The 15,939-nt window shown below is 53.9% G+C and overlaps 1 protein-coding gene and 1 long non-coding RNA gene across 3 annotated transcripts; one reads left to right on the top strand and one right to left on the bottom strand.

Annotated features, from left to right (window-relative positions):
* Positions 1–325: 325 nt before the first annotated feature.
* Positions 326–7,089, bottom strand: ACTR1B (ARP1 actin-related protein 1 homolog B, centractin beta (yeast)). 2 transcript variants are annotated; one of them, XM_006773066.2, is made up of 10 exons: positions 6,496–7,057; positions 5,233–5,308; positions 4,197–4,322; positions 3,745–3,869; positions 3,376–3,592; positions 3,157–3,249; positions 2,897–3,071; positions 1,838–1,899; positions 1,537–1,577; positions 326–1,366 (listed from the first exon to the last, which is right to left on the bottom strand). In XM_006773066.2, the coding sequence occupies exons 1-10, from the start codon at positions 6,591–6,593 to the stop codon at positions 1,264–1,266; spliced, it is 1,116 nt and encodes a 371-aa protein (XP_006773129.1). In that variant the 5' UTR covers positions 6,594–7,057; the 3' UTR covers positions 326–1,263. The 2 variants fall into 2 exon arrangements, with proteins under 2 accessions (XP_006773129.1, XP_015425525.1); XM_015570039.1 differs by lacking the exons at positions 326–1,366; positions 1,537–1,577; positions 1,838–1,899 and adding an exon at positions 1,910–2,649 and having other exon boundaries at positions 6,496–7,089.
* Positions 7,090–8,193: 1,104 nt separating this feature from the next.
* On the top strand, positions 8,194–9,354 carry LOC107184546. The gene is made up of 2 exons (XR_001515404.1): positions 8,194–8,263; positions 8,644–9,354. It is a non-coding gene; the product is annotated as an uncharacterized LOC107184546 (long non-coding RNA).
* Positions 9,355–15,939: the final 6,585 nt, after the last annotated feature.

Genomic DNA, 15,939 nt, shown 5'->3' with positions numbered 1-15,939 from the left:
CACAGCCACACGTGAGGGGGCAGCAGAGGTGTTCCAACAGGTAGGACGCAAAGACACAAAGCCTGAGCCCCACCTGCCAGGAGGCCCTGTCCAGGAACAGGCAGAGGAAGGCAGCCTGGTCCTGCTGCTCCGGAGGATGGGTAATGAGGCTGGGAATTCTGCCTCCAGGCAGAGAGCCCAGCCTCCTGGGGCCTCCTGTGCCACGTTGCCCCACCAACCACTAAAACCCTCAGGCTTCTGAACTAGAGCCAGTGCCATACTGCTCCGTGCCTGTCCTTTCAGAGTCCCCAGGGCTGGGTGAGCAAACAACAGCACAAGAACCACAAGAAAACGGCCACACACTGGGCCTTGTCCATAATTATTACTATGATGCTTTACAAAAATGTTTTTTTCAGGCAACTGTGTTAAATTATTATACATATCTGGGAGGGGGCGGTGGGGCTCTGGCCCCAGGGTAATGAAGACCTTCATGGGAGAGGACTGTGCCCTCTCACCCCTCTGGGTCCGACTCCTGATTAAGTGACTCCCCCTCAACCAGCAAAGACCATTAACCCTTCCCCATCCGGTACTGGGGTAAAGGAGGAGGAGCAGCAAGTCAATGAAGTGCTTTGAAGGGGAGAGCGTAACAGACTGGCTGCCCAAGCCCCCAGCGTACTCTGCCCCGGCTCTATAGCGCCCAACCGTGGCCAGAACCCCTCACTGGGGAGGGCAGGCTACCAGGACTAAGCCTGCACCCAGGCATCCACTCAGGAAGACGGGGGGACAGTGCGGAAGGTCGGGGATGCCTAGGAGTAGCTGGCCTTCTCGCCACCCTGTCAGGTCAGGAAGAGGAGGCGGCATGAAAAACAGCGATACACCAGTGGGAGCTGCTGGCTGCCCCTCCTCTACTCCACTCCCCAAGGCTACTTACACAGGCACCCCGGCTCTGGGAGGGACTGTCAGAGGAAATGGGGGCATTTGGGTGTCTGGCCTTAGAGCTCAGGGAAGCAGCCCCACGGGTTAGAGGCAGGAACCATAGGCTTAATTGGTCCTGCCAAGAGGGACCCCTAGAACCACTGAAGGCTGGGCTCCCCAATTCCTATAATCCAGACTCCCACCATGCAGCTAAACGTTCCTGTGTATGTGCGTGCATGTGGGAGGGCTGCAGGGAGGCGCTGCTGCACCCTGCCCGGGGTCGGGGCATGCAGGGGGCCCAGACAGAAAGGGTCAAAGACTTTGGCTTCTCTTCCTCCCATTCTCCCAACGCTGCCCCCTCCTTGGGCACTAGAAGGTTTTACGATGAATAGCACGAGCGCCATCCTCTTCGTACTCTTTCTTGGAGACCCACATCTTCTTAAAAGTGTCCAGCGAGGCCAGGATGGAGCCACTGTGAGGAGGGAGGGTGGTGTCTTGGGGAGAGCCGCCCTCCCTGGGCACTCAGAGCTGTTTCTTTCACCTGGGAGGAAGTCCACCCACCTCCTCCCGGCCTGGCTAACCCTGAGAAGTGTCCAGGGCAAAATGGTTTCCTCCCAAGCCCTCCCTCGGAGCCTGCCTCACCCGATCCACGTGGAGTATAGCCGCTCCTGAGGGGCCGAGATCTAGAGGGAGCAAGAACACGTAACTGCCTGTCTCCCCGCAGCAGCCCCGTCCCCGTCCCCGTCCCCGCCGGGGGTGATTCCCACGCCCGAGGCCAGACAGCAAGTACATGAGCCGGGAGCAGGGGCAACAGGCAAATGGGAGCAGCGGCTGGGCTGGGCTGGGCTGGAAATGAGAGGCCCCCGGAGGCGACCGGTGCCCTCTCCTCCCAGTCAGGGCTGCCCAGCACCCCATGCGCCACGGGCACGCTCCACAAACTCACCTTGATTTTGACGTCCTTTGGGGCAAGCTTCTTCACTTCACTTAGTAATCGGTCGCCAAAGCCTGTGAACACAAGGCTGGCTAGCCTGGGGTCCCCTTCTGGCCCTCTCACCACTAGCTCCCCTCATCCAGCCTGGTACCCCCAGCCGCCACCTTCCTTCAGCAGCTTTTTCCAGCATTAAGGGTAGGCGCGAGCCACTCCAAGGGCAGAAAAGACCCAGCCCCACGCCTGCAAGTGACCCCGCTAACAAAGAGAGGTGACATGAGCTAGAAACCCAAGTCACCTGGCTCTGCTGGCCCCCCACGTTCTTCCTCACCCAATGCTCCAGCAGTCAAAACCCGCCAGAAGCAAAGTCAAAGGCAAATGACAAATCAGGAGAAAACATCTACCATTCTGCCTATCAGGTGGGCAGAGATCACACAGTGTTGGGCAGGCGATGGGTACAAGCTCCCAGGAGGGAACTGGCAGCACCTACCCAGTAACAACCCCCCGCCCCCGCCCCACCCGGCTATTCTCTGGGATTTACTGTCGGTCTGTTCTCACCACGGGAAATGATGGTGCACATCTGAGACTAGAAGGGACTACAAAAGGCCATCAGCAGGACAAAGGCCACGTGGCACATCCGTCCAGTGAAATACCACACGGACATATCGAACTTACATGGCAGGACAAGACCTTCCAGATAATATGCTAAGTAAGCCATACATGGTTGGGATGTGCAGAACATGCAGTTTGCGTGTATGTGGGATTGATGCACATGTGTTTATATGTGCAGGAAGTCAGCCGACAGTTGCCTGAGAAACCAGCAAGTCCTGTGCGGAGGGAAGGGGTGACCAAGACAATGGGAAAGGACACTTCATCTAACACATTTTAGATCTCATATGAACCAATCACCTACTTATGAAGTTAGTAAATGTCATTTTAAATCTTACTCTTAAAAAGCATTGCTCACTGAGCACCGAAAAGCCAATAGAAAAGGAGCCCTGTCCCAGGCTGCTGGGAGCGGATGCAGAAGGCCCGGCCGCCCTCGGCCCCACCACCACCTCCCAGGCCAGGCACCTTTGAACAGCGTGGAGCCTCCTGAAAGCACGATGTTGGCGAACAGCGTCCGGCGGAGGTCCAGGTCCGACTTGTGGATGGCGAAGGCCAGCACCTCGTGGAGCCCCTCGCTCTCGTCCCCTACCAGGTCTGGCTGGAACAGCAGTTCGGGGGCCCGGAATCGTGCTGGCCCCACCTTTGGGACATAAGATTGAGGTACAGGCCTCTTCCTCTGGGCCCAGCAGCACCACCGCCACCCAGGGCCAGGCCTGGTGACTTACGTCAAGCATGCTGCCATCCGGCAAGGTGTACTGCACCTTCTCTGTCTCCAGAGCCTCATCCTTCTGCGGGTTGATGGACAGGTAGCAGGCTCTCTGCGAGGCGTGGGGAGCAGGGACACACCTTCAAAGGCTGTGACTGGGACACCCACACCCAGGCTTGACTTCAAGCCTTGGTCCTGCCCTCCTCCCGTCACTCCACAACCTCCTGCCCTTCGTCACCTCTTTGATGGTCCGAACAACCTCAAACTCCGCTGAGGTGTGAAAGTCGAAGCCTTCCTTGCGCAGCAGCAGCCGGAGATAGCGGGAGACGTCGCGGCCAGCAACGTCCACCCGCATGATGGAATGCGGCATGGCAAAGCCCTCGTAGATAGGGACAGCATGGGTGACCCCGTCCCCTGAGTCTAACACCACTCCTGTCGTGCGTCCTGTTGCATACCTGTCAGCAGGTCAGCATCCCCTCGCCTCAGCCGGCAAGGCATGGGCCTCCCACCCCCGGAAGGAACCCTAGGACAACTGCCCAAGGAACTCCCCATCTGGTCACCTCGAGCAGGACGGCCCCAGGGAGGCTGGGACCCAGGGACCACTCACAGGCTGAGCACGGCCTGCATGGAGATGAACAGGGCCGGCACATTGAAGGTCTCGAAGAACACCTCTGCCGCCTTCTCCCGGTTCTTATTCGGGTTGAGCGGGGCTTCCGTTAGGAGAACAGGATGCTGCGAGAGACAGCAGAGCTGTGGGCGAGTGCACAGACGGCACGCGAGGCCCTGAAGGATCCTCCAGAGGAACCCTCCTCCCGTGCATCCGCAGTGAGCGCATGTCCTTCCCAAGGACACTGTCCTGTCACCTGCTGGCAGTTACTCTCCCACAGCCCGCTCCCGGGAAGTGTCTGCTTGGCCGCCCGACCATTGTGCCCCCCACACAGTGAAGAGGCAACAGGCCCCAGCAAAACGCAGGCAATATGGGAGCCTGGCCCCGAGGGAGCACAGCAGGGAGGGCACAGCGAGGGGATTGGGAGCCTGGGGGCGGCCTGGCTGCCACACCTCCTCGGAGAAGGTCTGCAGCTGGTCCTTGGAGTAGACGTACTGCCAGATGCGCTCCATGTCATTCCAGTCCCGCACCACACCATGCTCCATGGGGTAGCGCAGAGCCAGCAGCCCGCGGTGCTCCTGCGCAGGAGGGGTGGGAAGGCAGTGTGGCTCCAGGCCCCAGGCCCCACACCCACCACTGCTTTCTGCCTTCACCTGCCCCGAGTAGAACCACCGCTGCTTCCTGGGTGTCCCCATGCGCTTGGCTCGATTGTCTGGCAGCCTCTCAGAGTCTAGCCAGCCTCACCTGGCCAGGGACAGGGAGGGTGGTGACGTGCTTCCTCCCATCCCCCCAGGCCCTCCGCCTCCTCCCCTGGCACACTTCTCTATACTCATGGCCAGCGCATCTCCTCTTTTCCCCACACATGGCTACGCTCCCATCGGCGCCTGTACTGTCCCCTCTGTGGTCACCTGTCACCCCCTGCCCCTTCTCCCAGTGCTCACATCTCCTGCATGGACTGTCCTTCAATGTCCCTATGTCCCTTCTTGCCAAGCACCACTTTGCCTCTTTCCTATTGACCCATCTCCTGAGAGCCCCTATTGTGCTCCCAGATCCTGGCACCCCACACTGTTGCCCAGGTGCCTAATCTGCACTTGCTTATAACCGCCCCCCCCCATTCGCTCCTCCTGAGGGCCTCTCTGGCCGTGTGGCCCCTGCAAGTCACCCCAGTTGGGGTGCAAGAGGTGGCTCCACAGCTCTTGTTGGGATCAGTTATCAAGTCTGGGTAATTCAGACTCTGAAGTCACTTTTTAATCAGTTCTTTCTTCTGCAGCTTCCAAAAGCAGGGCATGAGTGCCTCACTGTACCCACCCAGGAGCCACCGCCTCATTACAGGGTAGACTTCAGAGCTAAAGCCTGGAGAGCCCAGGGGGCATCTGGCACGTGGCCCAGAGAGCAGTCTCGGGGGCCTCTGCAGGACAGCTCTGCCCCCAGACAGGCTCCTGGGACCATGAAGACCCCAAACCCAGGGAAGTGCAGGTTCCACGTTACCTCTGCTTTTGGTCCAATGAAGAGGTCCCCCTCCAGGGCTCCAGCCATCACCCGCATGTGCTTTGGGCGCCCGACACTGCGGGGACAGGCAGTCAGTGAGGCAGGCAGGGGCACAGCTGCAAAGCCCAACTCCGGTGGTCAAGGGTAACTTACTCCAAAGCACCAGAATGTGGCCATGGGGCAAAGGTCAGAAGCCAGGGATCTGGGATTCGGGATACTGAGCAGGGACTACAGAGCAGGCCTCAGCAGGACAGGAAGCTCGGGGTCAGAAGAAAAGGTGTCCCCCCCCACCACCCCCAATAGAGGGCTGAGCTCTGGAGCATCAGCCCTCCATGGCCTATTCTGGCAGGAGTTGGCTTCCGAAGCCAGTGACTCAGCTCATGCTCTCGGGGTCAGGAGGACGAGGGAGGCTGCCCTGGGAAGCTGGGTGGTGGCTCCGTGTACCCCGTCCCGTTCAGTCGATTCTGCCCCTTTCCCACTGCCGGGGCTTCCAAAATAGAGATTCTAAAATTTGACCTAAGTTCCCTGCACAACAGGACCCTTAATTACACCCAAGTGGGCTTCAGAAAGGACCCCCCCACACACCCCCCCGCCAGGCTTAGGCTAATCACTCTAAAGCAGTGGTTCTCAACCTTCCTAATGCCATGACCCTTTAATACAATTCCTCATGTTGTGGTGACCCCCAATTTCATTGTTACAAATTGAACATAATTAAAGCATAGTGATTAATCACAAAAACAATATGTAATTATATATGTGTTTTCTGATGGTCTTAGGCGACCCCTGTGAAAGGGTCGTTCAATCCCCAAAGGGGTGGCGACCCACTTGAGGACCGCTGCTCTAAAGCCTCTAGGATTTGCGAGGTGCGCTGCTGAGGGAAAACTACTTCCTAAGGGACTAGAGTAGCCGAAGGCCCCAGGCTTTCTCAGAGTCTGAAAATAAATAAGCCCCAAAGAAAACCTCTCCTGGGAGGAAGAGGTGGCTGTGCAGTAATCGCCCACTCTTCCCCTTTCTCTGGGAATCTTCTCCCTTTTATTGTAGCTGCTGCAGCCACGCCCTGGCCCCAGGGGAATGCTGGCGCTTCACCCTCTCTTAGTGAGGGACCAAAATCAGACTCCCAAGGGGAGGGGGAAGCCCAGAGCAGCTGTCTGCTCCTTGCAGAGCCCACAACAGTGTCAGCCTCAAGGTTGGCCACAAAGACTCAGGATCACTGTTCTCTTGGGAAGCAAACAAAAACGTTAGGGCTGCTGCCTGAACACTTACTAGTTTGGGAAACAGTATTTGGGAATCTGATCTCCTGCAAAGCCAGCCTTGATCACCCCAGAGCCCTGCAAGGAAAAACACTGTTTAGCTGTCTGCATTCGCCTCCAAATTAAGGCAGTGCCCTGCAGTGGGGAGCAGGCTGCCGAGATCCTGCCGAGAAGGCAGGGTCATTTACAAGTACGCCCAGTGGTTCAAAGCCGTGTGGGGGGCACTTCTACATCCCTTCCTCCCACATCTGACAATGTCTGTAGGGGATGCTACTGGCATCTAGTGGGTAGAGGTCAGGGACGCTGCTGAACACCCTGTGTGCACAAGCCAGCCCCTCACAACCAGGAACTATCTAGCTCAGAGTGCCAACAGGGCACTGAGAGCCCATCACAAAGTCCATCCAGCTCCGCACGCTCCAGGGCGGCTCCGGCAAGAGGGATCCAGGGCAAAGCTATCCTGAAAGCCAGCGTCGTTCTTCCCAACAGCCCCTGGCCCCTCCGCTCCCAGTGGACAGGCCCGGGGAAAGACCACTGGGAGCCTAGGAAACTGCAGCTCCAGTAGTTTTCCTAGAGACTGCAGACAAGAACTGCGCTGCCCTGCTGCAGCCTGGACCCGGCATCTGGAACCCCCACACCCGCAGGCCCTCTTCACACAGGTCTTCATCACACTCCGGGTCTACGATGCAGGAAGCAGCAGCCCAAGTTACAGAGCAGCTGGAAGCCCAGAGCATCGTGCAGGCCGCTCCCCGAACTCAGAAGCATGTTGATTGGCCTGAGTGAATTACTTCACCCCAAGAAGGGATGTGGCCTGGTCCTTCCTGGAGCCTGCTGAGGGCACCCCTACGCCGCGTCCTAGCTTCTTATCACACATCCTGTGCTGTGGCTCAGGGAGCCCACATGGGAACTCCAAAAAGAGCCGCTCCGGGATGACATGGGGTCAGGTGGGAGGGAGAAAGAGAAGGAATCACCATCAAAACCTCCCCGGCTCACACACGAGAGGCAGACACCAGTGCCACTCGTTCTTACTATGGACCAGAAATTGGAGGCCAGAGTCCTCCGAGGGCAGCTGGCACGCTGAGCGCCAGAGCGGCGGGACAAGCCGCAGGAAGCCAGGCACCTCTCCTGGGCTCGGGAACAAGTATCCCGACTGAGCACGGTCCCGGGGGCGGGGCCTGAGCTCTCCCCGCGCCGCCGGCTGCCGCAGGTCTGCTCCGCACTTCGGGGATCGAAGCAGCCGGCAGCCACCCAGGCGGCGGACTGTGGGTGGAGGACCCAACCTGCGTGTCTCCCAGTCCCGGGGGAGGGCAGGAGGGCCTGTGCGCTCGGAGGGTCCTGCCTGGGCGCAGCCCCTTGGGAAGCGCTGTGGTCAGCACTTCCCATGGAGAATTACGTCACTATGAACTGTTGCCTGCCCAAGAACCAAAAGCCACCTAAGATCTGTCAATAAAAATAAATAACATAATGCAGAGGGAAACAGTACAATGACCTGATCAGACGTCGGCTCCTTTCTTCTCTGCCATTTCACCTTTCCTTTTGTTTACCAAACCTAGAGACAGGAGAAAAAGAAGAAGTGCAGCAAGCACACAATTTGGACTATATGCTATTGCATTTATTCTTGGTCTGTTCTCCTTTGATTTCAAGACAAATCTATTTACTATGGAGAAAATTTAAGTATTCTCAAGAGTGACCGCCCGCGCCGGGGCAACGGGACCAAGGGGCGGTGCCGCCGCGGGCCCATCAGCCAATTGCGGTCTCCCGGAGGACTGCCGGGCGATTTCAAGGTAGGTCGCGCTGTGTTGAGATGACGTCATGGCCTCGCTCTTAAAGGGGACGCAGGTGAAATCAAGGGGTGGGGGGGCGCGATGTCACCTGTCCGGGAAGACGTCTTCCCGACCTCCAGCACCTCCGTCCACGCCCCTTCGCTCGTTCGCGATCGCGCAGTCCCCGAGGAGGCTGGCGATGGCTTTTATACCCAAAGCATGTATTGCGCACGGACGAAGGTCCTTTCTCCTGTAACAGTTACACTTTAGTGGTAACTTGGTAGCTGGCGTTTATCCGGCACCTAATCCGGTGCTTGCGGAGCACTTCTACCCACTTTGCATAGGTGATATTAAATCGGGCAATAACTACCAGGTAATTGCATATTGTTCCCATTGTACAGGTGTGGACACGGAGGAACCTAGCCAAGTTTATAGAACTAGCAACCGCTGGGATTCGCACGTGGGCGGCTTCTAGCCGCCCTGGAGTCAAAGGCTGTAACAGTCCTGAATTCGCTTTCCAAACTGAGCCATAGTGATGTGCCTGTATATATGCCTTTCCCGTGACTAGACTGTGACATAAACTGGATGAGATTGGAGACCACCATACAGAAAAGTGCAGAAACCCTAAGTGTGCATTCAGCGTGTTGTTACCATGTGGACGCACATGGAACCATCACTGAGCTTAAGCAGCAACATGGCCAGCACCTCAGCGGCCACCAGAAGTCAGTGCCCTGTTTCTCCTCCCAGGCGGCCACCCTCCTGAATTTAACACCACACGTTCGTTTGGCCAATTTCAGAACTTAGTGCAAATGGAATCGCAGGCATGTATTCACTTGTATCTGGTGTCTGTGCATTCATAAAATGGCTCAATGTACAGCCGTTTAAGTTCATACAGGAGTTCTATATAATCTGATATGAAACACTATCAGGACATATGGTTAAATCAAAGCAAAGAAAGCCAGACGAAGTGTCCAGAATATTGTATGTGTGAATGGCTCTGAAGAGCAGATGCAACACCTTCAAAACTCTAATATGAGAAAGGGACCATTGGTAGATGTGTGTGAATGAGGGGAGAATTCTTTTTGCAATATAAACTTTTGTACTGAATTGTTTTTAACTTGTTTATGTATATATTGCTTTTGTTTCTCATTTTTATTGTGCCAAAATACACATAATATAATTTATCTTAACCATGTTAAGTGTACAGTTCAGTGGTATTAAAAATATTCATAATACTGTGTTATCATCACCACCGTCCATCTCCAGAACTCTTGCATCTTGTCAAACTGAAACTCTACGCCCATTAAACACTAATTCCCCACTTCCCACTCTCCCCCAGCCCCTGGCAACCACTGTTGTACTTTCTGCTTCTATGAATTAACTAAGTACCTCGAGCTTCTATACTGTTTTCTATGGCGGCAGCACCACTAACAATGCACTAGGGTTCAAGTTTCTCTACATCCTCACCAACACTTGTTTTTTGTTTGTTTGTTTTTGTATATTTAAAAAAAATAGTAGCCATCCTAATGAGTATGAGATATCTGCTATCTCAGCATAGTTTTGCTTTGTATTTTTCGAATGATTTGTGATATTGAGCATCTTTTTTTTGTGCTTTATGGTCCATTTGTGTTACCGGGAAACCCCTGGTTGGGCTCTGGCTGCCCGTCGCTGTGTCCAATATGAAGGCAGGGCTGAGTCATGTTATGCGTTTATCCAGAAGGCTAGCCAACCAAGAAGACGGTGCTTACAAGCATCAAATCCTGTCTTCTGGCAGCTGCAGGATTATAAAGGGGAAGGGGCTAGGCCAGGCAGCCCTGGAGGTCCGCAGACTCAGCTATTGTCTTTAGTCATCAGGTGATGAAGTGATGTCGATGAGATGATGTTTTGACTTCAGGTGAGTCTGACCCTGCTTATTGGTTCTGCTGCTGGATTCACAGCTGAGTCACCTCCTCAATTGCTTCGCACAGGCCTTGAAAAGGAAAGTTAAGAAAAACTTAACCTTCTATTCACATATGAGAAACTTAACCCTCTATTCACATAAGTATATGTGTTCTAAGATTTAAAATAATTTGATTACTTTTCAGATTAATTCAGGTGCTGTAGCTATCAAATTATAACAACCCCCCTCCACCCCAGCCATCATTTGGAGATATGTCTATTCAAGTCCTTTGCCCATTTTTTAATTGGTTTGGTTTCTTTTTCTGCTGTTGATTTTTAGTAGTTCTGGATATTAATCCCTTATCAGATATATGATTTGCAAATATATTTTCCATTCTGTGGGTTGCCTTTTTACTCTGTTAATATTGTTTTTGATGCACAAAATTAAAAAAATGTTGTGTCTAACTTGTCTATATTTTTTTGGTTGGCTCTACCTTTGGTGTCATATCTGAGACACCAAATCCAATGTTTTGAAGCTTTTAACTCAGTGTTTCCCTCTACAAGTTTTATAGTTTTAGCTCTTATACTTAGGTCTTTAACTCATTTGTGTTAATTTTTATATTTGGTGTTGGTAAGGGACCAACTTTTTTCTTTTGTATGGGAATATCCAGTTTTCCCAGCACATTTGTTGAAAAGACTATCTTTTCCCCATTAAATGGGTTGACACCCCTGCAAAGATCATTTGATCGTATATGTGAGGGCTTATTTCTGGGCTCTCTATTTTATTCTAGGTCTATATGTCTGTCTTTATAGTGTATTACTTTAAAAATGAAATAAAATATTGAAGTGCAAGGTGTCTGCATAACAAACATTTATGAAAGAGCATTTGTAAAGAAGAAATTCCATGAACACTAGACAACAGGGTAAGAGTGTTGGGGCGAGGAGTGGCTGCAAAGGAGCCCCACAAGTACATGCTGTTGAAGGCTAAGGAGCTAGCCTAGCTCAGAGGCAGGCGGGCCAGCTCCTCAATCATCCTCTGAGGCAGATGGAAAGGGGAGGGCTCAGAAGGCTTACCTTGGAGGGAGAGAGAGAGAGAGGAGGAGAGGAGGAGAGGAAGGTGGCAAGAGAGATCCCTCCTGCCCAAAGGACCAGCCGCGCCCTCCTGCCCCTTGAGCCATCGTCTCAGTGTCTCCCAGACAGCATCTCCTTTTCTTGCCTGAACATTACCCTCACACTGAGATGCCGTTGATGTTCTGTCTCAGTCACTGTTACTTACACCCACTTTGCTAATGAAGATTATTGACCCGGGAAAGGTGATACCTGTCCGAAGGGCCTGCTGATGGTTACCTGGGCCCAAATTCCTAAGCAGAGTCCAGCAGCCCTGGCTCACAGGGGGCCGTCCACTCAGGCTGCATCTCGGGAAAACCAGGCTGGGCTGCCCAGACTCCTGCATTGTGTTCCTCTTGGTTAAGTCCACCCAGGACTTCCTGGGATGGTGTTTGACCAATGGGTTGAGACCAGGCCTGTGCAGTTGGATCTGTACTGTTACTAGTATATCCTCACTAGAGGCCCGATGCACGAAATTCGTGCAAGAGTAGGCCTCCTTTCCCCCAGCTGCCTGCCCTGGCTTCCTTCTGGCACCCGGGATCCGGGCTTCCCTCACAGCCCCAGCTTCACCCGGAAGTTCATCTGGAAGGAAGTCTGGTCTAATTAGCATATTATGCTTTTATTATTATAGATTTGCCATCTTTTAAAAAATATATTTTTATTGATTTCAGAAAGGAAGGGAGTGGGAGAGAGAGATAGAAACATCAATGATGAGAGAGAATCATTGATCAGCTGCCTCCTGCATGCCCACTACAGGGGACTGAGCCAGCCAGCTACCCAGGCATGTGCCCTTGACTGGAATGGAACCTGGAACCCTTCAGTCTGCAAACTGATGCTCTCTCCACTAAGCCAAACTGGCTAGGGCCTCATTTGCATCTTTAGAAACCAATCACAGCAGCTCCATAATGACCAATCAGGACTCATGATTCTGACCAATCAGGACATTGCAATTGGGCTAATCAAACTGCAAATTTGGATCCTTAATTTGCATAAAAATGGACCAATCAGGGATGAGGGCAGGCACTTTCTCTGTATGAGTGGGCTTCTGCTTTACCTCTAGGGAGGGCACTGGAGGCTGCATTTATTCCATTTTTCTGAAAAAAGTATCCTTTTACTGAACCTCAGATTGGTGATTCCTGTCGGCATTGGATTGGTGGCAGCGACCCTTTGTTGACAAGACAAAATGCACCAATGAAGGTAAGTTCTTAGCAGATATGGAGGAACCCAGACGATGGGGTCTTCGAAGACTTCCCTTAGTGACAGACCCCAAAAGGCAGAGATGATGGAACACTGTGCCTGATGCCGCCTCCTCTAGGTTATGCTGAGGGAGTGAGTTTGGGTTGTTTCATATGTTTTTTTAATCTGTTTTTACTTTTTTGAAGATATTTTAGAGAGATAAGACTTATGCTGCTGCCATTACCTAATGTTTTTAGTTGAATTACGTCCCACCTCTCACCCCTAAATCCATACGTTGAAGTCCTAACCCTCAGTGTCTCAGAATGTGGCTTTACCTGGCGTGTCTTTACAGAGGTAATTAAGTTAAAAGAGATCATTGGTATGGGCCTTAATCCACTGTGATTAAGTGTGCAAAGGGGCAAAAGCATCTTTCCTCTACCATGGGGGCGGGCGGCAGAGGCACCTTCTCATAAGAGAAGGAACTTTGGATGCAGATGCGTTTGGAGGGACAACCATGTGAAGACACAGGGAGAAGATGGCCGCCTGCCAGCCAAGACGCGAGATTTCAGAAGGAGCCGCCCCTGCTGACACCAGCTCCTGGGCTTCTGGCCCCCAGAATATAAGACAATGAGCAGATTTCTGTTGTTCAGCCCTCCATTTTCTGGGACTTTGTTATAGCAAAGGAATACACCTGAACTACTCAGAACTCAGTATGTAACTTTTTATGCAACTTTTTGCCCCAAAAGATCTCTTCTGAGTGCAGTGTGTGAACAGGAGGGCTAAAGGGCAGGGCCAGCTGTATAATGTGTGAGACCCAATGCAAAATGAACATGCAGGGGGAAAAGTGCAGTTAAAGGTGCTAAAATATAAAATGTTCCCTTTTGAAATAGTTTAATAATAAAACACTAGAGGCCTGGTGCACAAAATTCGTGCACTGGTGGTGCGGGGGAGGGTCCCACCAGCCTGGCCTGTGCCTTCTCACAGTGTGGGAGCCCTGCAATCGACCACCCCAAAGAGGTAGGCCCTGCCCACCCATCCGGGACTCCTCAATGGATTGCCCCAAAGACGTAGGCTGGAGCCGGGGGTCCTGCCTCCGCACCGCGTGGAGCTGTGGGACCCCTGGCCTTGCCTTGCCTCGCTGTGCGGAGCCACACTCCCCACCTCTGTGCGGTGGGGAGCCGTGGGATCCCAGGACTCACTTTGCCTTGCAGAGCCGAGGGACCCCCCAGGCCTCACCGCACAGAACCACAGGCCCCGCCTCCACCGCACATGCAGCATCAAGCCCCCATCCACCTGCGCATGCAGCCCCGCCCACCTGTGCATGCCCGCTGCACACGCAGCCTCCTGGTGATTGCTTGTTGTGGCGTGAGGGCGTCATGGCATGAGGGTGTGATGACCACATAGGCTTTTATTAATAGGATAATAGGGGAAATAGACATACATGAATGACATCAACTTCTACTTTTGTTTATAATTTGTAGTGTTATAATTTTATGTAATGCAATAAATAACAATGCTTAATGTGATACCTTGATTTATTCTAAGGATTTACTGGCTGCTCTAGCCACTTCCAATTCACTTAAGCCAACTTAGTAAAGTTTTGTCACTTGCAAGCTACCACCTTCAGGCTACCGTGCACTCAGGATGGAGGGAGGCAGCTTAGCCACCAGGCCCCCTCCATGCCTGTCTGCAGACACCGCCCTCCCCCTCCCGCTGTAGAACTGCCCCCACCTGGCTTCCAGTGTGACCTCACAGAGGTCAGCTTCCACAGAATCCCAGAGTCCAAGGCTGCTTCAGCTGAGGGCTTCAGGAGACTTGCTTCTCTCCAATGGTGCACAGACCCAGGCAAAGATGAGAAGAGCAGAGACCCTCTTCTTCCTTCTCTTCTTGGGCTGTTGGCAAGGTGCAGAGCCCCACCACCCTTTCCACCTCATCAAAGGTACTGTGGCAGCCCGGCCGGCGTGGCTCAGTGGTTGAGCCTTGACCTATGAACCAGGGGGTCACAGTTCAATTCCTGGTCAGGGCACACGCCCAGGTTTCTGGCTCGTATATCATATATATCATATATATACATATATATGTATGTATATATTTCAGAGCAAGAGGGAATATGCTAATAAAAGGGTAATATGCTAATTAGACCAGACATCTTCCAGACAAAAGCACGGTGGTGGGGGCTGAGGCAGAGGTGGTTACAGGCAATCAGGCTGTCAGGGGAGAGCAGTTAAGGGATCAGGTCGTCAGGGGAGGACAGTTAGTGGGATCAAGCTGGCAGGCAGAGGTGGTTAGGGGCAATTAGGCAGGCAGGGATCCTGGATTGGAGAGGGTGCAGGCCAGGCTGAGGGTCTCCCACACCCCTGCTGTGCACGAATTTCATGCATCGGGCCTTTAAGGTACTATCACAAGTATGTCGTGTGGCAGATGGAGAAGTGAGAGACTCACCTTGAGCCCAAATCAGGCAGGAGAGGGTGGTCACGGCCTGCGGGTTCAGGCATGGTGAACGGGTCGTCTCCCACCCCCTACCTTCTTCGTGTCTCTGAATCGACCATAAGGATTTCTTGCTCAGGAGACAGGAGTAACTTTCACATTTCCTCTAACTTTGAACCTTTCCCTGTTGTGCCCAGATTTCAAGGTTCCCAAGACCCCCAGGGAGCCAGTCAGTCAGATGCAAAAGCAAAGAGTCCTTTTAATGCAAGCCGGTTTGTGCTCCCTGTTCACCAGACCCACCCACAACGGAAAGTCCAGTGGCCAAGAGAGAGAGGCCTGATGGGACGGGAGTTTTATAGGGGGGTGGAGCGAGGGCAGGAGAGGGAACTGTGGGCCCCGCCGATTGGCCAGGCGCGAGTGGGTACAGGATGTGGTCATAGTGATGACGTGCACTTCCCTTGATTATTATTGGGTTAGTCCAGAGAAATCCTGGGTGTGGCTAGCAGCGGCTTCTTCCGGGAAGAAGCACATGGCTCTGTCCCAAAATGGAGGACCCAAGGCAAGATGGAGGGCGCAGTCCTCGCCCGGCTCCCGCTGCTGCCGCTTGAACACGCCGCAAGGCAGGATGGGCCTCCTGCACAGCACTTGCAGCCAGCCTGCGGGTGGAACGGGACTCCCGCAGCAGCGCATCTGGGAGGCACAGGCCCAGTATATGGGGTGAGGCCAGTGGAGCGGCCCAGCTCTGGAAGAGCAGCATCCGCTCGGAGCAGGCCTGGCCCATGGGGCCAGGGGACTGCAGCATGGCGGCCAGGGCGCAGTCCTCACCTGGCTCCCGCTGCTGCCACTCGAACACGCCACAAGGCAGGATGGTCCTCCCGCACGGCACCTACAGCCGGCCTGTGGGCAGACCGGGACTCCCGCAGCGGCGTGTCTGGGCGGCACAGGCCCAGCACACGGGGTGCGGCCGGCGGAGCGGCCCAGCTCCGGGAAAGCAGCATCTGCTTGGAGCCGGCAGGGCCCACAGGGCGTGGCACTGCAGCACGGTGGCCTCCCCGTGCTAGGGCACGCGCCCCCCTCCGCTGCTGCCGCTACCACACTGGGGCTGGGGG

This window comes from Myotis davidii, unplaced genomic scaffold (assembly GCF_000327345.1).
Source record: "Myotis davidii unplaced genomic scaffold, ASM32734v1 scaffold1065, whole genome shotgun sequence".
In the NCBI taxonomy this organism is placed as follows: domain Eukaryota; kingdom Metazoa; phylum Chordata; class Mammalia; order Chiroptera; family Vespertilionidae; genus Myotis; species Myotis davidii.
This window is presented reverse-complemented; position numbering and strand designations above follow the sequence as displayed.

What these genes read in the sequence shown, in the direction of transcription:
- ACTR1B (XM_006773066.2), bottom strand. Translation starts at nt 6,593, where the DNA reads ATGCAGACAGCTAAACAGTGTTTTTCCTTGCAGGGCTCTGGGGTGATC. An exon ending in AAATACTGTTTCCCAAACTA is followed by an intron (nt 5,309 to 6,495) that starts GTAAGTGTTCAG and finishes CTGTCCCCGCAG; the next exon opens with TGTCGGGCGCCCAAAGCACA. An exon ending in CGGATGGCAGCATGCTTGAC is followed by an intron (nt 3,072 to 3,156) that starts GTAAGTCACCAG and finishes TATGTCCCAAAG; the next exon opens with GTGGGGCCAGCACGATTCCG.